This window comes from Rhamphochromis sp. 'chilingali' (assembly GCF_963969265.1).
Source record: "Rhamphochromis sp. 'chilingali' genome assembly, chromosome: 13".
NCBI lineage: Eukaryota > Metazoa > Chordata > Actinopteri > Cichliformes > Cichlidae > Rhamphochromis > Rhamphochromis sp. 'chilingali'.
In genome coordinates this window covers 32,717,636-32,745,206 of record NC_137940.1, presented here as the reverse complement: position 1 = coordinate 32,745,206, position 27,571 = coordinate 32,717,636, and the positions used below count along the sequence as shown (strand labels likewise).

The following is a 27,571-nucleotide window of genomic DNA, read 5'->3' as shown; positions in this document are numbered from 1 at the left end:
CAGTGGCCTCCTACATACTGTATTTCTTATTTTCACTCCAGTAGGTCCAGAGCATCAAGATTATTTCAAGATGAGCTGACCTGAAGTTACAATTAAGGCTAAAACTATCTTGTTTATTGTGGAAAGATGCATCTTTACTACATGTTAAACTGTAACTGTTTAGCAGCTGTTTGGGTCCAGCAGGCTAGAGCTAGTACCAATGTAAGGTCTCAGGTGCACAGGTTTAGAAACCACTGATCACTGGGGAAAAATGTGTCTTCTCTGACAGTGGGAGACTGCTGGCTGTTGTCAGTAACCTCCAACACAAGCACTAGCAGATGGCTTCAGTCACCTGTACTTAGCAGATGTTTGCGAACTACCCACGAAGTGGAAGTAAAACTAAGAAAAGTGTGACTTTAACTAGAAATGTAGAGCGTTTCCCTGAAACTAAAAGTTGTGTCTTTTTGAAATGTGTGGTGATAAAGAACAACTTCTACTTAAAAGGCAATTTTTTCCAGTATATCTCAAGCTAGTGAGTATTTGCAGACAGGTCACCATCTTCCATGCAAACATGGGCAATTTGGTAATCTCCTAGCAACCAAAGCAATCACAAGGAGGTAGATGCACCTGATTTCAACAGGTGACAGCCAGCATCTCCAGCAACCACTCATCAATTTATCCAATCTTCATGTGTAGAATCATTACAGGTGAAACTATATGCTTTTCTAGCTACAAGACAGACTCTTACAGTGTTCAAACCTGAAGGCAGTGTAGCTCACTGTGGCTTGCTTCTCCACCCCAAAATGAAAGTTCAAGGGTTGCTGGAGTGTGCACTGCAAATGCACAATTGGAAACGGCCAGAATGGGAGAGCTTAAATTGGTCCAGGACTTCATAAGGAGACAACCTCAAAGGAGTTGTCTGCCAAATTGAAATCTGCTACAGCTTTAGATTTTTAAGGGTCGAGTTGTGAAACTTATTGCAACTTGTACAGGTGCAACTACTTCCTGTGGAAACACAATTAACATACATTTGTAAATATGAGCCTGAATTTGCACCAAGTTAATCACAGAACGGCTCATTTTAAATGTAGGTCCTACACATATTTATCACACCTTTTTTTTCTAGATCCCAGCCCCTCCCCCCAAATAACACTTTTAATGTATCCTGCGCCTCAGTAAACCGTGGTAAACTTTTTAGTATTACTTGCAGATATTACTTTCTGGTGTCTCTTGTGCCAAATACAGCACAGTATATTGTCTTGTGTTTTGGGGAAATTGGCTGAAAGTAAAAGATACTGTTTGGGGAAAGTGGGAATCGCACAGTTGGAGGTGGAAAAAGATGGAGGGAGAGTGAGATGGATCTGGAAAAGATCAGACAGAAAAAGGACTGAAGGAAATAGAGAGGCATAAAGCAAGAGAGATATCACTCTGTCAAAAACTGGCTGTTATGCACCCCTCTCTTCTCTTCCTGCCTCCCGTCTCCCAATTTCTGTTCCCTCGGTGGCCAATTACCGCTAATTAAAATCCTCACTGCAGCTCTCCCGGACTCCCCCTCTTCTTCTCCTCTCAGACCTCCATCTTCTTGCTTCAAATGTTGCCCTGTCTGTTTCTCTTTCTTTGAAGATGCGGTGCTTCTCCCCCGTCGTGATCAACAACTTAAACACCTTGTTTCCCTGCGCTCTTCTCATCGTCTTTCTCACCTTTATACCTTTTCACCCTTCCTCTTTCCCCCCTTTTTCCTCACTCCTAAATTTGGTTCTTCTTTTCGTCCTCCCTCCGCCTTTGCTTTCTCCTCCACATCTCACCTCCCCCTCCACTGTTCCTATCATCATCAGCAGTAAGGTTTCTTTAGTAGTGCCAAGAGACTTGACAAGGCTCTGGGCTAAAGACTGTAGCAGCCTGACTGTGATACCTTGCTACTTGATGAGGGTTTTTTTTCTCCTCTCTTTTTTGCTTTTCCTGATAAGGTTGTCGACATCTTTGCTTCTTCCTGCCTCAGTGTCAGCAGTGCGATCCTTATAGGTGTTAAAAAGCTCTGTCAAAACTGCTGCTGATGAGGAGGAACGCGATGATGATGATCACAGCAGCAGCCGCCTTGGTGTTAATTCATTCAGTTAATTCATTCGCCTTGAAGGAGAATAAGGGAAGGGAAAAAAATAAGGCTCCAGTGTTGCTTGGCTCGGGGAAGGGAAGTTGGATAGTGGGAGTGAAAAGAGTAAAGAACATCTTTGCTGCTGCACTTTGATGAAGAGAATTATGTCCGCTCTTTTAAGCATCTGCATCTTGTTCCCCCTTTTCCATACACTCTCGTCCTCCTGTTTAGAATAACCGCCCCTCTGTCTTTTTCAGGGAAAGGTGGAAAGAGACAGGGAGAACCATAGGGCCTTTTACAAGACCTGAGCCTTCCTATTGTGCCAAAAACCCAGGCCTGGATTTAAGAGCTGTGTCTGCTTGGCTGAGCACAAACTGAGGCCGGGCACACAAAGGACCCGCTAGCCTTTTTCCTGCCTCCTGCTTTAAAGGCAGATAAAGAAAGGCGAGGGACAGATGGAGGTATGAGAAGAGGGAGTGAAAGGGGAGGGGAGGTAAAAAGATGGACGAATGGGTGGCTGTTAAGTATGAAAAGCAGAAGCAGTGACTCGTGGCCTCCCAGGTAAGAATGGTGTGAGGCCACAGGAGGAGAGAAGGGGAGGGGATAGAGACAAAGCCAAAAAAAGAGGAGGGTGATGGCAATAAGCAGGAAAAAAGCTGGAACGGTAGACAAAAAGAAAAGCGGGTGTCACCGGATGGCACTCAGTCAAGTTCTCTTAAGGCTTATGCCAGTGTAACGCCCACTTATGAGAGAGAGCAGGCACACACACACACACAGTCTCCCGCTGCATCTTTGCAGGCTGAATTTGCAAGGCGCATGCAAAATTTATTTAGCTTTTCTTCTCCCGTGTTACTCCCCGCTTCCCATCCTACCTGTCTGTGCCGTTTCATTTCATTATGTTGTTCTGTCACTTTATTATTGTTTTAGCAAAAAGATTCCACGGTGTGACAGCGCCTTTATAAAATAAGTAAAGCGGTATGTTTCATAAAAGCGCCTCGGGAAAAGGCTCTTGTATTATAATTAGGTCAGACAGAATTGTGTTTTTACATTTTGATGAAAGTAGCTTCTTAGCATCGTATTCTAATTGATCTGATAAGCGCTACAGTATTCTCGGGCGGAAAATGAGATAAAACCGCAGGAACATTGGCGCTTTGCAACAAGAGGAGCCTGCTGAAACCATCTCCGACTTTGGAGACGGTTTCAGATGCAGCACTAATTAAATATTGTTCTCTTAAAGACAGCATTTGTATTTCAAACCAGTTGCATTCATAAAGAAGTGTTTTCTTTTTTTTTATCCACTGACCACTGTGGTTACTGGCTCCTTAACAAATAAAGATTTTACAGTGAAACTATGTTAATCATCAATGCCTGGCTCAAGGCCAACAATAAAAACAAATATTTCAGATTTTTGTTTGTGTTATTCACGTCACAGTAGATGCATATAAAAATTGACATTTTGTGATTTCTAATTAGGAAAACTTCCACTTTCTGAGCTTCCGGCTGCATCGTGGGTGCTCATGAATGAATGGAGCCCTATGGAGCTGTAGCCCAAAACATGATGAAAAAAAATGTGTCCTTTAATTACCTAAACCAAAGCGGTTATGTATTAACTAGGGTTTGTATGTGTGTCATTCTGTCTGTGAACACAGTAGCTTAAAATGTTTGAAATGAATTCTCATAAAACTTTGAAAAGTCTAAAGTTGGCATCGTATTGTGTAAAGACACCTAACGAAGCAAACACACAATACGTCACTGGAATGCGTAGCCACAGGGTAATGACAGCCATTAATTCACATTGCATGCCTAACATTCATCTGCAGGCAGTGTTAAATTTCTTCTTTACATATCATAAACTAACGTGTTACACGCTCAGCGTGTGTGCATGTTCTTGTAATGACAGTTTAGAGAAATTTAACCACTAGCAAGATGATAAAATGCGGCTGTTACATCCATTTTTTCGCACTGTATGCAGACGCTACAGCGACGGCTGATGTTGGGTAGACGGGAAAAATGTTTGTGCAGAATCAGCAAGTGTCTCCCTCATTAATCAACAGAGCCAAACTAAAAAAAACACAAAAAAGCAAAACTTATCTGATGAGGTGGGAGTAATTTGATTGCATCTACTCATTATTCTGAATAAAATCTAGTCTTTACTGTTACTGTAGCAACTGTGCATAATTACTTTCAGAATATATCTGAGCATACAGTAAATCACAGCTCATGATTATGTTTTGACTGTAACTTGGATCTAAACCGAGGTGGCTGTATGATTGTTTTTTTTTATTCTGTGATCTGGAAAAAAGTTGGGGATGGATTCACATAAAAATTTTTTATCACAGGTGGGAACTGGACCAACTACCAGTGAATGTATACTTCTGTAATAAATCAGTGTTTCAGGTACATTCTAACCACAGATCTTTCTGAAGCAACCTAAGGTGTGACCTGGCGTGCTCCTCTCTAGAAATGTAAGCAACCGTTGCTATTGATGCAGCCTGCACAGATATAAATGTTGACCCTGGCGTAGGATCTTCATATATTCACTGCAGAAGTATAAATTAAGTGTTAGAAGTAATTAACTTTTGAAGTCAGTCTGGATAATTATTCTGATGAAGGAAGGATTCTCTACTATTTTGAGGGTAAATTGGACGTTTTTCATCATATATCAGTCTGGAGAAAGGAAAATTCGGAGACATCTTGATGTTCTCAAAAAATATATACTTGTGGATCCAGGAACTCCATACGTGGAGGATGTGGGGGGGATTTTTTTTAGCCTTGGCAAAGGAATGCTGTCTCAGACTGCTCTTCTTATTGTTGCTAACATGCATGTTATGCTCAGTTCACTGAAGAAAATAACTGTTTATTTAGTAGTGCAGTTCAATAATACAGATCATTTCACTGTTGCACAAAAGTATGCGAGCACTGCTGTTGTTCTGGAGCTGTTTTTTATATTTTATCTCTATCAAAGCACAGCACATACACTAAAAGGCAATCAGTGGATCTTTTTCAGGCAGCTTGAAGTTTTTGCTACCATCTTTTCTAGCAGCTACGAAGACAAGCTTGACATATTTGTTAACACCTCCTATGCTCGAGTGACGTGTGTTGATATACAACACTCATGGCGCCAGTATGTATAACAGGTGAGGGGTTTCATTGTGTAGGAAACCTAATTACACAGCTTTATCAGCAAGTGCAGCTGGAGAGGAAGAAACTGCATCCCAAAGAGTTTGTTAAGATGGACAACCTGGAAACCTGGAAGCGCAAAAGTGACGTGTGAAGGATGAGTTGGCAAAGATGAGGCACAACGTGTGGCCAAGAAATGGCACAGGGACCTCAAATTGGCCATTAAATCCTCAAGGGACAAATAGGATTAAGTAATTGGATAAAGTCACATGAAAAATAAGGTTTTCACAGTCCTGAGAAAACCTACGTAGAACTTCTAATTCAGTAGCTTATAAATGCCTCCTGCAGTAACTTAAGAAAATCGTTTTTTTATCAGTCTTTTGCATCATGAAGTAATTTTTTTCCATTCTTCTTTACAAGGTTGTTTCCTTTCATTGAGGTTTGCAGCTGTGCCATGTATCATTGTCCCACTGCATGAACCAGTTTCAGATGAGATTTAGCTGTTAACAAATAGCCTTCTGTGACTGCAAAACAAGCCCAAATATACAGAGTTTAGCTTTTGCCAAAGGTAGTGCTATGCATTATGTCCAGAGATCTCCACCTTGGTCTTGTCTGTCCAGAGGACATCGTTCCAGAGGTCCTGAGAAGTCGTCTTCTTCTTAAGATGCAGCTTTGCAAACCCAAGCTGTGCTGCCATGCACATTTTAGAGAGAAGAGGTTTTATCCTGACATCCCTTCCAAACAAACCAAACTTGTTCAGTCTCTCTCTGATTGTACTGTCATTGAGTTTAACATTGAACATACTAACTGAAGTTTGGAGAGTCTGAGATGTAGCTTTTGATTTTATTTGCTCTTTGTTGCATCATCTAAACTTGAATTTGCTGAGATGTCCACTGCTTGGAAGATTGACCACTGTCTTGTTTTCCACTAGTGAAAAATTGTTCTCACTGTAGAATGATGGACACCCTTTTCAGATTGCTGCTTGCCAAAAACTGCCAAAACCTCTGCTTTTATGGAGATGGTTACACCTGCTGATGATCAGTTAATCAAGTGCATTTGATTAACAGTAGCTGGCTGCTGCTTAACCGTAAAGATGTACTCAGTGTTTCATGTGATTGTATAAGTGGTAGACACTCCCGTCCACAGCTAGTTCCCAGGTGACTGTTGACGTGTCATGTTAATGTTTGTTTTGAATGGATACAATGTTTTATTTTCCACATTCTTTTGCATGTTTCAGACGTGCCCGTTTTTAAATTAACAGACAGAGGATTCAAAATCCCTCATCTGTTAGCGAAACTAAATGCACTCACAGAAGGCGATTGTGTATGGTTCTGAATGTTAAATACACGCACACCACTCTCTTACTGTCAGTCACACACACTTTCAGAAGACATATCCAATTTGTCTTTTTAACACTGCTCCTCACACGCGCACTCACATACGCTCCAAAACGCACTATCCACCACACTCTTTCCTTCAAACATAAATCCCTCGCACATCCTAACATGCTTCGCTAGCTTTCCATCTCCACACCACCACCACCTCCTCCTCTCTCCCTACCATCTCCTCCACTCTGTGTTTCAGAGTAATGTGAGCCAGCAGCCGTAACACTGGGGTGGGGAGTGTGGGGATGTTGATGTATGGTGGAACTAAAGCAACCCTGCCGATCGATAATGTAAACAGGAGCGAAGAGAGGCGGTAAATAAGGCCAACTCCTGACAGAACTGTCTACCTCAGGTGACGGAGAGAGTGAGCCGAAGGAGGGGAGAGAGCGAGAGATTGGGAGCAGGGAAGAGGTTGTGAAGGGGAATATCTAATACAGGGACATGGGGACAGACAACGATGTAGGGCTAAAGAGGATAATGGAGGGATGAGGAAAGGGTGGAGCAAATGGGGCAAGAAAAGCGAGGCATGGGAGGGATGAAGGGACTGAAAAATATGAAAGAAAAGAGGTGGAGAAAGACAGGAGCTGATGGAGGCACGGAGGAGCAAGCAGAGGTTGAGTGGATGAGGTAATGGCAAAAGAGGGAGGGAGGACAAAAGAGGAAAGTGAAGCAGAAAGATGGAAGTGAGGAAGAATGGATGGAAGCGAAAATGGGGAAAGGAGGGGGGAGACGAGTGGAGGAGACGACGGCTTCAGCAATGAGGATAAACGGCCACAGCAATTATAGATTACAATTCAATTTTAGGAAAAAACAGTGGCGGCATCTGCTTGCAAGTTTGTGGTAGCAGTGACATTTAACTGATGACATGCAGATGGATGACCAGCAAGTGACCTACTGTTGAACCAAATCGGGACGACACGTACAGTACGACAAAAACACACACACATGCACACACACACAGGGCCGATTTGTGATCCTAGTCACCGCTGGAGGCTCCGTTGATGCATTGGCGTGGCTGAACAATTCTTTGAGAATACCACGCACTCGCCGCGTGCCGCTACGGGACTAGTGGGTAAACACACGCTCACGACAACGTCAACAATCGCACAGCCCGTGCACAAACACGCGTGGCGATCAAATGTGTGCCTGACTGTTTTATTATGTTTGCATTGCACTCCATTGTGTTTGTCGTTTTATTTCCGGTCGTGCGTGTTTAGTAATTAAACAACAGTGTCTGTGAGCGTTTCATTTTAACAACTTTGCACTTTCTGATCAGTCTCTGCTGGGATTTAAAGAATTATCTGCAGCTTTCTCAAACACTATAAATTGCCCACCAAGTGATGATTCACAGTGGTGATTCATCATATAGCCAATTCTTGGGAGCTCTTGAATTTGCAGTTTTAATGACGTGCCATTTCTCACATCCGTGCATAAAATTATTATTTATTTATTTATTTGATATTATATTTTGCACTATCCTACTGTATATTACTGTATACTTGTATTCTATTGAACATATTGTATATCTTATTCCTCTGCTCCTCTCTCTTGCTGCATTGAGCATGTCCCAACAGCTCAATGCAGGGTATTTAAGATACAGCAGTTAGTTACATAACATTTTTATGCAATCGTAATGTTTTAAACAGTGCACAACAACAGTGGCTTAAGTTATATTTTATTAAAAGTTAGAGTCGGATTTCGTTATTTCTCCAGGCAGGTGCTTGAATTCCTGAATACAAACACTGTCCCCATTAAATTTTTTTCTTTACCTGGAAATAGAAAAGGCCATGAAGAGCACTGAAAGTAATCAATAAAGTAATTCTAAAATTAATTCTAATCTATATTGGGAGCCAGTGAAAAGAGGCTAAAGCGGGGCTGATGGAGCAGTGTCTGTGATGAGCTCAGAATTCAGATGAATTTTTACATCAGGCTTTTACTGAGAAAAAACAGAGATAAGGCTTGTAGAAAGCCTGATAAACAACAAGTAAAGCTGATTATTGACTTTCAGCCAAGTGATAATGTGATGATTTGATCTCATCTTATTATTCTTCCTGTTTGTGCTGTTTGAACTAATAATTTTATGGAGGCTGTGATTAACAACTGTTGTATTTTTAGAGCTTAAGCGGGAAAATTGGGGGGGTTTTTTTGGTTTTTTTTGAAAACTGACAAGTCAGAACTGTTTTGATAATTGTTTTATTATTTAATTCAATTATTAGGTATCACAAATTCCGTGTTTTAGCCCCTGAGCCTCTGTTTGAATGTTTTCTGCTTTTCTTGGCTTTTTGGGTTTAAAAATAAATATCATCTTGGGCCCGGGGAAATTAAAAGAGACATTTTTGATTATTTTATTTTTCTGATCTAATGACTCAAATCATGGATAGCAAATAGGGTGACACATTAATGCAGTGCTTAACCGCACACTGTTTTTAGAATCGGTTGGATTATTTGTGATTTTCCACGCCTGTGTTGTATCATCATGCTTGTCAATTTAGCTGACGCTTTGCCACGACATCAGTGTTTATTGTGTTTACAGCTTAATAAGCTGACTCCTGGCCACTTTATTAGGTATACTTTGCTTCTACTGAGTTTGAACTGCCTTAATTCTTAATGGCACAGATTCAACAAGGTGCTGGAAACATTCCTGGGACATTTTGGTTCACATTGATGTGAAAACATCACACAGTTGTTACAGATTTGTCTGCAGCACATCCATGATGTGACTCTCCCGTTCCACCGCAAAGGTGGTCTATCGGATGGAGATGTGATAACTGTAAAGGTCATTTGAGTACAGTGAACTCATTGTCATGTCTAAAAACTGGTCTAGGATTTGTTTGAGAGTTTGAGATGGTTTGATGTTTATGGCATGGTGTGTATCCAGCTGGAAGCAACTGTCCATAGATGGGCTGGGACTTATATGGTGTCTTTCTACTCAGTTGAGCACTCAAAGCACTTTCTGCTCCTCTCTAACTCTCAAATTCTGCCACAGAAATTTAAGTTCATCACACCAGACAATATTTGTCCAGTCTGTTATTGTCCAATTTTGGCGACCCTGCCTGAGTTGTGGCCACAGTTTTCTGTTCTTAGTTGAGAGGAGTGGCACCGGATGTGGTCTTCTGCAGCTGTGGCCTATCTGCTTTGACGTGTTGTGCATTTCAGAGATGCTCTTCTGCATACCTTTGTTGTAACAAGTGGATATTTGAGTTACTTTTACCTTCCTATCAACCTAAAGCAGTCAGGCCATTCTCATCTGACCTCTGACATCACAAGCTATTTTCACAGAGAGAACTGCCGCCCAGTGGATATTTTCTCTTTGTCGCACCAACCTCAGTAAACACTAGAGATGGTTGAGTGAGAAAATCCCAGCAGTAGTTTCTAAAATACTCAGACCAGCATGTCTGTCACAGTCAGAGTGACCCGAATCACCTTTCTTCCTCATCCTGATGAACAGTTTAAACTTGAGCCTAAATGCATTGAGTTGGTGTCGTGTGATTGGCTGATTCAGTAGATAATGCACTAACAAATAGTCGAACAGGTGCATCTAACAAAGTAGCCAGTGAGTATACAGTACAGCATGTGATCACAATAATGTGACTGTTCTAATATTAATATGTATTTTTATATTAACCGCTGACTGTTAATTAACTTTAATCAGTATCAGTGTCTAAGTCGAGCCCTTTGTCCTTCTCCTGGGAGTCTTTTTTTAAACTTTGAGATGTCGTTCAGTTCAGTATATTGATGACTGCTTTGCTTTGTCATGCCTCACTGCAAGTGACACTTCTTTTTAAGAGGCTGACTCGCTTTCAAATAATCTGTGGATTACCAAAGTTAAATGTGTGATTTTTGCCTGGGTTTTCTATCGATAGGCTGGTGAAGACATAATGTAGAAGAAGTATAGCAGAGTCCACAGAGCATATTGTTGTTGCTGGCTGATATTGTGGTACTTAACAGCTAATGGGCCTGCAGCCGGTGCTTATTGAAAATACTGCAAACAGTGACTGGCGGGGGATTAACTCTGGAATGAGCTTCAGCATCGTCTCTGAGCTGAGATTTGGAGCAAATGTGGACTGAGAGGAAAGATGGGCGGGAGATGTGCAATCATCAGGGTTATCAAGTTTAATCCTCCCTTTGCAGATTACAGATGTTTGTATGAATTAGCCCCACGCCACCTCTTGAAGGATCATTGCTGCCGAGAAGCTGCGGTAATGATTTGTCACTCGCACAAACACACAAAACATTAACACTCGAGCTCTTGCTCTTAAACAAAAGCCTAATGTTGCATTAATGCACCCTAAAAACCCAATGAGCCGTAGCTCGAGCTGTTAGTGTCCAGAAGCCAACATTAAAGTGTTTCTGTTGCTGGTGTATTTAATAACCACCTTAAATTTCAAGCAATATGTTGGAAGTGATGCACAGTGGTGACTGTAAGTTTGACAGCTGTTCAAATAAAATAATTAAATGATTTAAAGAAATGAAATGTTACACTTAAGAGAAGAGAAACGTATCCATTTATAAAAATGATGCAGTATAACATATCTGCAACAGGGAAAAACTATGGCAACCTTTCCTGTGACCTCTTAGTGCAACAATAACTCCAATCAGACATTTCTGGTTACTGCTGATCAGCCCTGCACACTGGTTTGGAGAAATTAAGGGCAATTGTTTGATATAAACAGCTTCATCTATGAGATGTTTCCTCACTTGAAGTGATCACTCCACACCATTTCTGTTGAGTGAAGATGAGGGCTTGAACTCTGCCAATCCAAAAGTTTATCGTTGTTCTTCTCTAAGCTTTCTTTGATTAAAAATAAGGGCTGTCATCTTGGTGCACAACTCTCTTTGTTTTGAGGTTGAAGGCACAGAAAGATGTCCTGATGTTGTTCTCTAAGATTGGTTTGTGTAATTCAGAATTGTTCTTATCATTGATGTTGGCCTGAAACTGGTCAAACCAATGAGATGAACTTACTGGGTCCAGTTCTTATGCTGGAGAGGAGCATTTTCATTTCTTTTTTTAAACATAATACTATTTTAATTCTCTGCCCCACCCTGAGCCTGGTTCTGCCGGAGGATCCTTCCTGTTAGAAGGGAGTTTTTCTTTCCCACTGTCACCAAATTATCATCTTAAAGAAAGAAAGAACACTTTAAAGAAATCATTAAAAGACAAAAATTACCATTAACATGTATAAACATTTCGGACCACAACTGTACATCCATCTTTTATACTATCTGTGATTCACACACCTGTCTTGGTTGTTTTAGTGGACCACAAAATGGTTTTGTAATGGTTTCCAACCTGAGGAGCATCAATAACTCTTTTTCCAAAATCCCCAAAACTCTAATTTTTCATGTCACCATAAATCTCCACTAATGTGTCACCTTCAAATTTACTGCTAAACTTGTGGGCAAAAGTACTTGATCCTCTAACAAATTTGTAATATTGGCAAATTTTCCTCAGTAAATAAATCACTGAGTATGTCATGCTTTCTCTCAGTTGTTTAGTTGGGTTTTCTTTAATTCTGTTTTTAGAACCTTTGTCTTTTGGTTTATAAAGTAATTTAGAGAAACATAAAAGCTTGACAAACTTTGAAGTAGCACTATAGCTTTATCCTCTGATAATCTATGCAATAGGAGAATATTGGTTTATAATAGCCATGGTAATACATAAACAGGCTTTGATTGGAGCACTTATTATTCCTTCTGTGTGGGTTCATGCACTCAGACTAAGTGATTTCTCAGGGACTGCACTCTGCTTCATTAGTGAGCAGTTTGTTGAAGGACTGTCACGTTACTCAGACAACTCTCTTTCATTCTAGATCTGTGGAGTCCACTGCAAGCAGGACTCCCATATCAGGCTGTGGTACAGACTTTCATCCACACGCTTCTGGTCTTCGGGGCACACGGAGGCATCACAGCGTTCAGTTTTTCATAAGTTGCCATAGCAGTAAAGCTCTTCGTCTTCAGCTTAATGATTGCAGGAGGAGTGTAGTCTGCTGAAACAGTTGCACAGTTCACATGGGCACGAAAAGGCACATGTTTGAAATGTTGCCTTTCAGGTACAAAAAAAAAGAAGACACAAAGCAAATCAAAACACTGACAAAACCTTCACATACAACAGTGAACATATTCACACTGCTTGCCTAGAATTGAAAATCAATCTTGGTATAATCAATACTTCATCAAATAAAGCCTGGTTAATATAAAAGGGGCTCAATTAGCATTTTAGCCTCTTTTAGCTCATTGTTTTGGCTTTGTGGGTTACAGCTTTGCTGTTATGCCCCACTTTGACCATTTATATAGAGCCATTTTCAGCTAACACTAAAGGCTGTTGAAAAAGCATGCTGTACTATATCTGTCGTGCTTTAAACATTGGAGTTGAGCTCTTTAACATAGGGAGTACTTAGTAGCTAAAGAACCACATATTTCCCCCAGGAAATGATAAAGACCTTAACAGAGCTAAAAGAAAAGCGGATACTCAGTAAACAAATCAAGTGAATGTTAATGTTGCGCTTTATCTTCAGGCTTTGTAAAGAGGTAACTTTTTTCTAACACATGAAACTTCTGAAATTATTTAAATACAAACTCAGATGAACAACAACATGTGGAATATTAGTGTAAGCAAAATGAGTAGGCAGTGTGTGTTAAACCAAGTATATCTCATAATTCAGTAGCTTGTAGAAACACCTATAGCATCAATAATTGAAACTTATCATAACTACATCAGTTGTAGCAATTTTAACCCCCTCTTCTACTAGTTGTTTCAGCTCATTGAGGTTTGCAGCCATTTTTTTATATATTGTCTAACCTTGGGATGAAATTGTTGGACGTCCACTCCTGGGAAGATTGACAGCTATCTAGAATTTGTTCCACCTGTAAATAACGGTTTTGTAGAATGATGGACTTCAGTTTGTTTTTTGTTTTTAATGGCCTTTAACCCTTCCCAGATTGATGGGGAGTAATGATTGCCTCTCCAAAAATCATTCCGATGTCTTTCCTTTTTGGCATTGTTGTAATGCATAACTTACTGTTCCAGACAAGCAGACTGCCAAAACATCTGCTTTTATGGAGGTGCTCACACTTGATGATCATAATCATGTGCATTTGATTATCAGGAGCTGGTTGTTTCTTAATCTCTTCATTTCATATTTTCCCCATTTTCCTGTATGATAAATGACTGTCATTGTAGCTCATCTGAGATTATATTTACCTAATTTTAAGAACTGCTGAGGGCCAGAAGATGTTCTGATAACAGGTGATATTTTATTTTTATATTTTATTATATTTTAGGTGCCATTTTTATACCTTGTTGCTCTTCCTCCAAATGAAGAACAGTTAATGCAGCTGTGTCAAATTAAAACTTAAGGGGTAAATAATTAAATAAAATGACATGTAAATGCATGTTGATATCTGATAATGGAAATATAAAATTTCATTTTTTTTAAATTAATGTAATTATGAAATATATTTGTTATGGTTTATTTAAACTGTAGATTATTAGCTGGCTCTATTGTAGGGTCATTATAAAGCGCCTTGACCTTACTGTTAGTGTTAAATTCAACTGTATTAAAATTCAGGGTTTTTTATTCCTTATATAGCTTTTTAAGTTCCATTTTAGTTACTTTTACTTCCAAAAAATATATAGATTTTACATTTTCTGTATTTAGTCATGTGATTTCTACATGTTTAGTTTTTTACATGATATAAAATAATAATAAGCACAGGCGCACAGATGTTCACAAACTTCACTGCACTAGCTTTTGTAGGCTTAAGTCCCTTAATGCTCTTCAGATATGTGAAAATAAAAATTATTTTCTTTGTTTCTTGAAAAAAACAACCCTTTTTTTTTAAACCTTTACATAACATTTTTTTTTAAAAGGAAAAACACGGTAATAGAACAAAATTACAAGTAGTACGACTTGCACAGGAAGTCTCGGTCATAATTCGGTATGTTGAAAATGCTGAACCAAAAAAGTTTCTTGTTTGTTCTTTGATTTCAGTCAGTGGATCAAAACTCCCACTTTCTGACCTGTATGATGAAGTACAAAGATGCTGTATATACTTCAAGGCCTGAAATCTGACAAGTTTGTGCCATGCTGCTTCTAATCTGGCCTGCACCCAGCTAATCAGTCACTCTGCCTGATATCACACATTTCAGTTCATGCATTTGCACTGAGAAGCATTAAAATGAGTGACAAAAGGGTGTTTTTACATCACACCCCATTTAATATACCTTCAGGCTTCAGAATGTTTCCCTCTTAAAAAAAGTGGTATGAGATTCAAATCAGCTTGCGCCTCTTTCCCTGCAGTTTCCTTCTTTCTGGAAGGCTGAGCTCCGTTCCTCTGCCTGCGAATAATGAACAGATCCTGCATGACTAACCAATCCTTCACTGATGTTGGTTAGCTGTCGATGGATACAGCTACAACCATTTCTAACCACAAATAAGTCTGTAGAGGGCATCGGGGAAATGGGTAGAAGCGCACATTTCATTCTTCTGTTATGAATTTCTGCTTCTGAAAAAAGATCACGAGATCATATTTCAAAAAGTCACAAACACTGTGTTAAATCGTTCTGCCTAATGGCCTCCAATCCTCAGAGGGTCCGATTAAAGAGGTTCTGCAGGGCTTCCTCTGTGCTCTGCAATCTGTGGCTTGTTTTGTGTGAGTGACTGAAGCAGCATTAAGGTCCATATTAAGTCGCTTAATTATTAGACTCATTTTGTTTTGAATCGTGAAAAGAAAAGTCCAGCACGCAGGAGTGAGTTGATTTTTGTTTTTGTTCTCGTTTGTGAAGTTTTGTTCAAGTTTTCAGTGCCTGATGAATGAATCTAGAAATAAATCATAGAAACGGCCTCTGTCTATAATTAATTAATAATTATAAAATATAATTGATCTTGTTACGGTTTTCTTTTCATTGGAGTGAGAGGACTAGCCAAGTCTTCCAAATCTACACGCTTTTTATTCTCCCTTTTTGACAAATGTGAACAAATCCAGGCTCAAGAAACCATTCAGGTTCTATATTTGGATTCTCTGAGGCAACTATAGGTGTACCATTGGCTCTTGTGACAAATATCTAATATTCTTAAAGCACACAACTGCACAAAACATCATGAATAAATTGTTAGTTTTCCGTATTAATACTTCCTATGACCTCATTTCCACCAGAAATCTCCTAAAGACATGTCTGTGTTAAATTCTGGTTCTTTTGGATTCTTTCAGGCCAAGAAAGACACGGCTCAAAAGTGGTCCTTTTACTTTAAAAATGATCTTTATTTTACATATCTGGATATGGAGACCTGAACACAAAACACACTACCCCAGGTCTGAAGCACAAACGGAAGCCTAGTTATTTATATACTTGCTCTCTACGTCACACCACACTTTAAGTTTCGATCAAACAGCCTAGTTGGTTTCACTTTCTACTGCAATTACCATGCTTCTGCAAAGGCGTGCAGTTTCCTGTCAGCCTGCAACCTAATTTTACACTGAAGTCTGGGCCTCTCATAAAACACACTAGTCAGCATTCAGATTATATATTTTATTTCCTAATATCTGTCAAAAGGAACCACAATCCATTTGCACAATTACCGAATGATGAGAGTGACACGCATCAAAGGTCCTGCCTCGGAGTGAAGTGGAGAATGGATCCCGCAAACCACAACCAGTGCCATCAATCCAACACCTGAAGAAAACATAAATGAAAAAGCCACTTTCATTGGCAGTACTGTGTAAACTGCAAGTCTTACAGTTGTGTTTTTACAGTACTCTATGCAGTCCTGTAAAAAAACACTAAGTAATGGTTTTCTGTCTTCAGCTGGACTGGGTCTATTTCACATGTCAGATGACAAAAATTCACTTTCCATGGATATGAATTCAGGAGTGTCTTGAAATTTCGGCTTGCCCTTTGGCGTGCTTTGAGTGCAAAAAGTTACTCACTGAATCAATGGTAAAATTAGACTGTTTAAGTGCACTTTTTTTGTTTTGTATTGATTTATACCTCTGTCAAGTCTAAAGCTTTACATCTTCTTTCTTTTCTTGTCTCTTAACCACAAAACCTGGAGAGAATTTTTAATGATTTTGGGTTTGTCTAAAGCTAAACAATTAGGAGTGAGCGTGGCTGTGTGATACCGCTAATCTTGTTTTTAATGCCAAGTAACACCCAAGCTGATATCCCCATTGCCAGTAAATGTTTAAAAAGTTTTAAAAAAAATATAGACTAAACCCATTTAATTTTAAATCATCTTGTTAGTGTAGGTGCTCTTTACCCTGGGCTGGCAGACAGACTGAACCTCAGTACATGGCATAATAAAACTAACTTATATTTGCTGTACCTCAGTACACTGATTCAGTAAAAGGACTAGGTGTTACAATCCCTGATAATGCATTGCTTTAAATGGAGAAAATCTTGAGGGATGGCTGTTATGAGGAAAGGCAGCCCAGAAACGTTACCACCGCCACGCATCGTTGTGTGCCTCAACTTTTGGTCTTTTACCCAAGCTTATCTGCCATTTTTTCCTTCCTTGGTTAGGTTTAGGGATTAGAGCTCTGATGTAGATTATCATATTAAAATTTGGGACACATCGTCAGTATTTGACCTTGGATTCATCGGGTGTTTCGGACATTATCACAGGACACCCTCATCCAGGGAGGACCTGCCAGGGTTGATCAGGCACCGGAGTGTCACTGGTTTATGTTAAATTGTTATTTCTCTTCTTCTTTCTTCAGTTTAGTTTTCTACTGTTTATTTTCGTCTATCTATTCACTGCAACTGAGAAGTAATACTTACCTCTTTAACATTTATGGAGCGTCCAAATCTGCACTAACTACTGTAAAAGATCAGAGGAGAAAACACAGGCTTGGTTTTTAATTATATTGTATTATAATGAAAGAAATGCATGATAAAATAAGTAAATAATGAATATATATACAGTACTATACAAAATTATTAGGCACCCTTCACTTCTTTTATATTTTGCTTGGAAAACTAAATATAGTGATTTCTCGAAATATTTGCAACACACTTAAAACACATATCCATGAAAAGACAGAAAGTAAAGGTAATAACATTTTTATGAATTTGAAAGTCAATATTTGGTACAAGCACCTTTACTCTGGAGAGGACAATCAATTCAATTCAGTTCTTTAAAAAAAAAAAAATTACCCTACATCATATATTGAAAATAAATTGACCCTGATTCGCAACACATAAAATGCAACCAAATAAAACAATCTTGTAATATCCCCCAATATTGCTATAGGGTTGAAATTTTTAAATTAAAGGGTTAATAATGACGGGAACATTAACTCATAAAACTGTAGCCTGGATAGACACAGATTGCTTTGCTGCAGTCAGTGATAATTGTTGCTTTTTATCAGCCCTCTCTGTGTTTTTCCTCACTCTCTCTGTGCGGGCATGAGACCAGACTACTGTACATCATGAACAATATGTAATCACCCCTCACCCTCCACTGACCCCAGCACCCACCTCCGCCCCCACAGGCTGGTCCCACTGGATGAGTTAGAGGGCTGAATTTCTTCCCCAGCACACAACTAAATACACATTTATGTCCAATTACTGAGTTTAGATATGGATTTTTTTTTTTTTTTTAATTAGAATTGATTCTAAGACAGGAATCTCGGGATTTGGAAACGTCAATATTTCAGTATCAATCCACCCAGCACAGCCAGATTGCAAATAGACAAGCAGACCTTTATATTATATCACATTGTTAGTGAGGGCATGTGACAAATAACTTGTCCTAGATGGATGTAAAAAATAAATAATAATAATAAAAAAACAGGGCCCCTTTTAATGAACAGTGAACATGTTTGAGGCTGTGATTGAGCTGTCTGGTGTGAGTGAAATCTGCAGATCAGTCCACACTTTATTCAAGACTCAAGTGTCAAAACTGATCTGAGGTGGAAAAAATCAGAGATTATTTCACCTCATGGGAGCCTGTTAAGAAAAAAAAAGGTGTCTCGTGGTACTAGATGGAAGAAAAAAGCCTTGTATTGCTGAGATTCTTTTCAGTTTGTGTGTGTTCTCGTGTAGAGGCGGTGGTCCAGCCAGGTCTTATGACACCGCTGGGATTCAAGCTGAGCAACATGCTGAGCCTCATCAGAATGTGTGGTGGTGTCGGCGTGGGCGTGTAGAGGCCGGTTAAACCGCAGCTCACCGACAGCAGTCTCTGTTCCTCACTTGGTTTCTGTTTACTAGTATTCCTGTTTTCTCTGCCTCTCCTGTCTTTCCTCAACCTTCACGTCAGTACGCTTCAGTTTATTTAGCCTTTATTTAATCAAATACACAAATTTAAATATTTTTTCTGAGACCATAGAGTAAAACTGCAGCAATTAACTTGACAGAGACAGTATCAATTAGTCGAGCTACGGCTACATGACTGAAAAGCATGAAAAAATATTTCACACAAAACAAATTGGAAACAGTGAAAGATGGTGTTGCTGTGGACTCGCTGAGAGGACAATGTAAAAAAAGTGCTGTGTACCGTTTTCGGTTTGGTAAATAATGGTAGTACTAAAAACTGTTTTCATACAGAATCAGAATCAGAATCAGAAACTTTATTGTCATTGTCATGAGAACAACGAAATTAAGAATGGTCCCCGATCATTGCATCATCCCTAGCAATATCAAAATATAAATAAAACAATAAAATTCAATAAATAAAATAGATAGAATACTTAAAATACTAATAAGATATAACAGTAAAACATTCACATACATTCCCACACACATGCTTCAGACCGTGCATAGATTAACACAAGAGTGGCGTGATGGACATTTTTTTGTAGTATTCAGATGTGTTATTGCAGTTGGATAACAGCTGTGTTTGAGTCTATTAGTCCTTGCTCTGATTGCCCTGTACCGTCTGCCTGAGGGCAACAGTTCGAACAGGGAGTGGCCAGGATGTGAGGTGTCTTTTATGATGTTTTGGGCCTTTTTAAAACAGTGGGCGTTGTGTAGAACTTCCAGTGTGGGGAGAGGGCAGCCAGTGATCTTTTGGGCGGTGTTAATGATCCCTTGGAGTGCTTTCCTCTGAGCCCCTGTGCAGCTAGTGTACCAGATGCATATGCAGTAAGTTAGAACACTCTCAATGGTGGCTCTGTAGAAGGACACCAGCAGTCTCTGTGTGATGTTATTCCTCCTGAGAATTCTCAGGACCATAGGCTGTGACAAACACCCAGAAAAAATGATTTGCTTGGGGCATCAAAACCAGTGACAGCAGTAGATTCAAAGCTTTCCAGCTCTGTAGTTAAAATCAAATGTTAAACCCTCTGGAAATTTAGATTGAAATAGTAAAAATGCATTTGTGATCTCACAGTTCAGAGCCTCATTAATCATCACAGAAATCAAAGTGAGGGGAAAAAAGTCCAGAAATATTGAGAAAACCTAGTTTAAAATCGGCTTATTTTACTGATTTAAAGTGCCTACATATCATAGCAACACTGGATCACCTTAAATAGACACTCACCAGCCACTTTGTTGGGTACTCAGATTCAACTGCTTGTTAATGCGAATATCTTATCAGCCATCATTGCGTGGCAGCAACTCGGTGCATTTAGACGTGTAGACACGGTGAAAACAACCTGCTGAAGATCAGAAACAGGGAGCAAGGTGATTGAAGCTGGTCTGAATATTTTAGAAAAAGTTGATCTGCTGGGATTTTCCCACACAACCATCTCTACAGGGAGTGCAGAATTATTAGGCAAGTTGTATTTTTGAGGGATAATTTTATTATTGAACAACAACCATGTTCTCAATGAACTCAAAAAACTCATTAATATCAAAGCTGAATGTTTTTGGAAGTAGTTTGTAGTTTGTTTTTAGTTTTAGCTATTTTAGGGGGATATCTGTGTGTGCAGGTGACTATTACTGTGCATAATTATTAGACAACTTAACAAAAAAATATATATATACCCCTTTCAATTATTTATTTTTACCAGTGAAACCAATATAACATCTCCACATTCACAAATATACATTTCTGACATTCAAAAACAAAACAAAAACAAATCAGCGACCAATATAGCCACCTTTCTTTGCAAGGACACTCAAAAGCCTGCCATCCTTGGATTCTGTCAGTGTTTTGATCTGTTCACCATCAACATTGCGTCCAGCAGCAACCACAGCCTCCCAGACACTGTTCAGAGAGGTGTACTGTTTTCCCTCCTTGTAAATCTCACATTTGATGATGGACCACAGGTTCTCAATGGGGTTCAGATCAGGTGAACAAGGTGGCCATGTCATTAGTTTTTCTTCTTTTATACCCTTTCTTGCCAGCCACGCTGTGGAGTACTTGGACGCGTGTGATGGAGCATTGTCCTGCATGAAAATCATGTTTTTCTTGAAGGATGCAGACTTCTTCCTGTACCACTGCTTGAAGAAGGTGTCTTCCAGAAACTGGCAGTAGGACTGGGAGTTGAGCTTGACTCCATCCTCAACCCGAAAAGGCCCCACAAGCTCATCTTTGATGATACCAGCCCAAACCAGTACTCCACCTCCACCTTGCTGGCGTCTGAGTCGGACAGGAGCTCTCTGCCCTTTACCAATCCAGCCACGGGCCCATCCATCTGGCCCATCAAGACTCACTCTCATTTCATCAGTCCATAAAACCTTAGAAAAACCAGTCTTGAGATATTTCTTGGCCCAGTCTTGACGTTTCAGCTTGTGTGTCTTGTTCAGTGGTGGTCGTCTTTCAGCCTTTCTTACCTTGGCCATGTCTCTGAGTATTGCACACCTTGTGCTTTTGGGCACTCCAGTGATGTTGCAGCTCTGAAATATGGCCAAACTGGTGGCAAGTGGCATCTTGGCAGCTGCACGCTTGACTTTTCTCAGTTCATGGGCAGTTATTTTGCGCTTTGGTTTTTCCACACGCTTCTTGCGACCCTGTTGACTATTTTGAATGAAACGCTTGATTGTTCGATGATCGCGCTTCAGAAGCTTTGCAATTTTGAGACTGCTGCATCCCTCTGCAAGATATCTCACTATTTTTGACTTTTCTGAGCCTGTCAAGTCCTCCTTTTGACCCATTTTGCCAAAGGAAAGGACGTTGCCTAATAATTATGCACACCTGATATAGGGTGTTGATGTCATTAGACCACACCCCTTCTCATTACAGAGATGCACATCACCTAATATGCTTAATTGGTAGTAGGCTTTCGAGCCTATACAGCTTGGAGTAAGACAACATGCATGAAGAGGATGATGTGGACAAAATATTCATTTGCCTAATAATTCTGCACTCCCTGTAGTGTTCAAAGGGAAGGGTTTGAATAGAGAAAATATCCAGTGAGCTGCAGTTACTTTGGTGAAAAAGCCTTATTGATACTAGAGGTCAGAGGAGAATGCATTCTCAAATAACCACTAGTTGCAACCAAGGTTTGCAGAAGAGCATCTCTGAATGCTAAAAGCATCGTAACTTGAAGCAGATGGGCTACAGCAGCAGAAGACCACACCGAGTGCCACTCCTGTCAGCTGAGAACAAAAAACTGAGGCTACAATTCAGGCTCACCAAAATTAGACAACAAAAGATTGGAATAACCTTATTTGTCATGAGGTTTATTGATTTCTGCATCAGCAGGTGGACGGTAGGGTTAGAATTTGGCTAAAACAACGTGAAAGCCTGCCCGAGTACTGCTGCTGATCATGCCGATCCCTTTATGACTGCAATGCACAATCTTCTGATAGTTCAAAAAGTTCAAATCATCTCAAGCTGGTTTCTTGAACGTGACAGTGAGTTCACTGCACTGATATGCCCTCCACAGTCACCAGATATGAATCCAGCAGAGCACCTTTGGGATATGTTGGAACAGAAGATTCACATAATTCATGTCAGTTGAGTTTCTAGCACCTCGTTGAATTCATACCACAATGAATTATGGCAGGTCTGAAGAAAAAACTTGGTACCAGCAAGGTGCAACTTACAAAGAAACCAGGAAGTGCAATTTATTAATGGCATGTTTACATTCTGCCTCATTTCCATCTTCATGTTCGGGACTCAGGAGGAGGGGAAAGAAGGCGCAGCTGCAATACAGATAACCTTGCATAATGTATACTTTCCTGGGTAAAACTATTTAATTGGTCTTTGGTTAAATGAGTATGCCAAGAGTGGGAGTTTTTTCTTTTTTTTTAACGATCGTCCACAAAACATGAATTCCCTGCTGATTTTCTATGTAGAAAATAGAAATAAAAATAAAAGAGGTAGAGGTAAAAAATGTAAACAAAAGGCCGACATGTTGTCAAACTTTAATGGCTAATGTGCCATCAGAGACAGCACAATCAATAACAGTGGGGCAAGGAAAGAAAAAAGAAGTGTACAGTTTGGTGACAAAAAATATATCCGTATAAAATGTTTTATGCTTTTTTGCTATCACCTCAAATGCAACTTGACACTGATTTTTAGTTGATGTATTTTAAATGTGTGTTAAAGCAAATTTTGATGACTATCGTGTACAGACGAGCTGGATTATATAGACGGAAGGCATCTGAGTTTACACTTGCTTGAAGTGCGATCAGTGCACTGTGTGAGCTGACAGAGAAGGTGGTTTTTTGAAAGCTTAATACATCCAGCCGGTTGCCTGATTTATTTATTTTTGAAGTTATGATGAATAAAACGGTGATATTGGGAAACTCTGCCACGTAGAAACTCTGTTTGAAATGTGAAAAAGTAGACTTTGTTTTGTTTTTCATTGTGCTCATTACTTAAGAAAACCATCCTGCAATGTTAAAATGAAGGTCATCTTGTGTTTTCTGTTTTCCTAACTGAAAGAAAGAGACTCCTCAGTAGAAGAGTACAGCCACAGACATGTTGCTCTATAGTTACAAGCTTTTGGATTTGCTTAGAGCACTTAAATAGAAGCTGTTTGGAGTCCAGAAGCAATGGCTAAAATACAAGAGGTGTTCCATTTAGCTGCGTCAATTAGACTTATGGTGTTACTGCCATGTTCCTGTACATGAACACAAAGAAACATTCAATATTCATTTGGAGCACGGCTAACCTGCATCACCTGGAAGGCTGGTAATCTTCTTCAAGCCCTCGAAGCCCACTCATCGCTTCATGTAGGATGTTCACGGTTTATTTTATCCGGAAATAAAATGGATGGCAATTTCCAAAATTGCACCTCTATGCTAAACAGAATATCAAACCACAAATGTATCCACTGTTGGCCTCTTGGTGTGCACCAGCAGTTCTGGTCATCCACTCTTCTGATGATGGGCACGTTTTATCATACTATCAACATGGATAGATCTAAAGATTATAGTGTTGGTGCTAGTTGGCACAGAAAGTGCACTACTTTTCAGCTGATCAGGAACACTGTTTACAGTAAGCATCATTTTTCAGGCTTTTGTCAGGGGATATAAAACATGTTTTATAAGGACTTTAATGTTAACAGTAGAGTTTATTAATAATATTTAAAATAGTTCCCTGATAAAAACTATAAATTTTAACTGTATTTTATTTGCAGTTGTCCTGTTACCTTTATTTCACAGTAGCTTCATACCTTTGACACTGTGTAAAGAATTCTTTCTTCCCATCTCTGCAGATGTGATTCACACAGTGGGGCCGATTGCACAAGGCGGAGTTGGAGAGGAGGAGAAGAACGCGCTAAGATCGTGCTACAGAAACAGCCTCGAGACGGCGACCGAAAATGGTGCTCGTTCTGTGGTGAGAATGAATTTGAGACAGCAATTTGAACTGATGCTGAAAACGGGGTAACGCAGGAGGATTGAGAGGTCAGGTTAAAAGTAAAAGAAGGTAAAGAAAAAGAAGCACTGAAGACTGTGACACACGAATAAAGAAGAAATCAAAAGAAGCGAATACAAAAGAAGCATTGGTAGGAAGAAAAAAAGGACGGGTGAAGCAGTCATGACTGTATGACAGGGTGCTATAGTTAAAAAAGAAACCCAAGCCAGAAAAAATGATCGCATTGGATTTTTCAAAGAATACAGTGTTCAAACTGAGATGGATGGAGGAAGGGGAAAAGAGGTAGGAGTGTGAGTTGTAAGAAGGTAGCATGAAACACACCAGGCATGAGGTTTCACAGAGAACGAAGTGTTAAAGCCAAAGAAAAGCACCAAAGCAACATGAAAACAAAGTCAGAGGTGCAATTGAAGAAAACAGGAGCATGGAAGCAGTGTGAAGATTCATGCAGAACATTAGTAGCTTCGCTAGTAAAGAACAGGATTTGAAACAGACTTAAATGCATCAGTTGCAGGATTTTTTTTTAACCAAAGTTTTCATAGCAACAGCAATTTTCACAAAACTTCAAATTATTTGTTTATTGTAGGTGTCAGAGAACCTGTGAGGCATAGTTGCCTTCACCCTGAGTCTTAAGCTGTGCAGTCTGGTTAAATGAACAGATCTGGAGACCTGGGGAGCATCCAGACATCTGCTTGTACTGGCATATTTGACAACAGGTTGGAAATCTGCCAGACTTGAAGTTTACTGGCTGCTTGACTCAAAGGAGAACCAGTGGTATTGCACAGACTTGGCAAACACGGACCTCACTGACTAACAGTTATAATCCTTTTGATTTTTAATATGTATTTATTTCTGTTAATAGCTGCATTTACCTTCTGCTGTGGTCTCTTCTTGTCATTGTTTTTTCATTGCTGGTGAGTCTGCCAGCAATGTAAGCAAAATCACCTACAGTGCAGGAAATAATGCATGACTTAAATGTAACTGTTGGCTCTGCTGCAACTTTATACTAAAGTACAAGTCGACATTGTTCCAGTCTGTCTTAAAAACATCCGCCTGCTTATGCTTGTCTGCTTGTCCAATTTAAGAAAAAAAAAGTTTTTGGTTTTGGCAGTTGTCCTGCGGTCCAAAGCAGCTGCAAAGACATGCCTCTTTCAATCAGATGCAATCTAAGTACTGCGGAGACAAAATCCCCAGTTGTCTTTGTGCTGTGAAAAAATGCTTTCAAAGCTAATCTGAAGCGATTAATTGGGCAACTTGGAGAAACTAAATCCAAGGTTAAATACTTTCAGTACCAAATTACCTATTTTACCTTGCCGAGATGCAAAAGAGGGAATGTGGTGCTAAATAGACTTTAAACAATTCCCTCGCTCACATTCGCTTTGTTGGGAACCTGAAATAATGAATCTGCTGCAGATTTTTTGCAGCTATTGTTAATAATGAGTGCGGACGGGTGAGGACAGGTGAGAGAGATGGAATAAAACGATGATTCAAACTGGAAATGTCATGGTTCATAGCCCACGTGTTAACTCACAAGAGGATGGTTTTTAAGACAACACAGACAACACAGTTAAAGGCATTCAGCTGCCAGAACACAGCAACACTTACTGTGTAAAAAGCAGTGTGAGCTCTTAGAAGAGGGTGACAACTCTGTTTACCTGTTAACTTTTACCTGTTTGTCCTGTTGTTTGGGAAGGATCTCCCACTCAATCACAGCATTGGTGGGGAAAAAAGCCCATTTAGCGTTGTATTAAACTAATATGACACAATTACAAGCCCACAATCTGTCTAGCACTGCAGCAAGTCTTCCATTCAAAGCTTCATTTTCACCAGCATCATTAAAAAGTAGCTGTTGCAAAAATGCACCAATTCCACAAAATCGTGGACACAAGAAGTTTTTTAAGTTCTTTTCCTAAAGTATACCGGTAATAGCTTACGGTATAAAGTGATTGTTTCCTCAGTGGCTGTCTGTATACCCACCATCGTAATTACTGTAATGATGTCTGATTAGTGTTACTAGCACGGCCGAAGCTGACGGAAGAATTCTTCCCTGCTCGGCCTCGTCAGCAAAGGATGATCAACAGTTTGGTCTTTAAATAGATGTGAAAGTCAGAGGCTGAAGAAAGGCTGCCATAAAAAACAATCAAGAGAAAGACTCCATCAGGATCCAGCAGAGAGTGTGATTTCTGTGCAGTGCTACGTGTGTGTACGTGTATGGCTGCCTTTGTGAGGACCAGTTTGTTGTAGACCTTGAAAGTGAGGAGATTTGGGGAAAGTTGCTTTTTGACACATCGTCAAAGGTTTAGACCCGGATTTAAGCTTCAGGTTTAGCGTCAGGTTTGAGTTATGTTAAGGGTTGCTTCTAGGGCTTTGGTTTATGCTAGTTAAGGTTAAGTAGAGAGGATAGGCAATGCATTATGTCACCGAGTGTCCTCAGAAGGATAGACATACAGAGAGTGTGTGTGATGATGATGATGAGCTCTTCAGAAAGTTGTCAGATCTTTTAAAATTTTCCCCATTTTGATGTGTTTCATGCTCTTCTTCAGTTCATGTTCTCTCATCAGTCTGCACACAGTACTCCACAATGTCAAAGCAAAAACAAGGTTGTAAAGTGTGTGTATGTTTTTAATTAAAAGAGTGAGTCTTTTTTTCCATTTTGTTTGGAGCCTTTGTCATGATACACGTAATTAAGCATCCCACGTCTATCAGTGATCCTTGAAATGCCTACAGCATGATCTGTCTTTTTGAAGTCATTGGACAAAATCAGGAAATATATACACATACCAGTTAAAATAAAGTTTCCAAAGATCTGCGAGATGGGTTTTTGTTTTTTTGTCTTTTAAATGATCACTTTTCGATGTAGTTTTTGTGCTAAAGCACTGTCAGGGTGCATTTGGTTGAATTTGGTTGAAAATGAAAGAAATCTGGAACCACCAACACTCATCCTGTCAAAATCAGGAATAGGGGAAGAAGGCATTGCGTGAACAGGTAACCAATAATTCAAAGGTCATGATAATTAGGATCCAGAGTTCCTTTATGGAGATTAGATGTGTCTAAAAGAAGGGCAGCCTTTGATGATGCGTTCTAGCTGTCAGGCCTTTATGGTGGACAGACTGCTTTGTCAGATACCTGACTCTTATACTTCTGGTCTGATGAAATAAAGATTGAACTCTTAGGCCACAATTCCCCACGCTTTGTGTGCAGGAAACCGGACACTGAGCATCGCCTAATTAATACCATTCCTACAGTCAAACACAGTAATGGCAGCAGAAGATGGATGCAAAAAACAC

General features: G+C 39.7%; 1 protein-coding gene across 1 annotated transcript in view; it reads left to right on the top strand.

Annotated features, from left to right (window-relative positions):
- macrod1 (mono-ADP ribosylhydrolase 1) overlaps positions 1-27,571 on the top strand; it is a 148,942-nt gene that overhangs the window by 104,509 nt on the left and 16,862 nt on the right. The window contains exon 6 of the mRNA XM_080901673.1: positions 24,127-24,248. Coding sequence (XP_080757799.1) covers positions 24,127-24,248 — 122 coding nt within the window. The remainder of the gene's footprint in view (positions 1-24,126; positions 24,249-27,571) is intronic.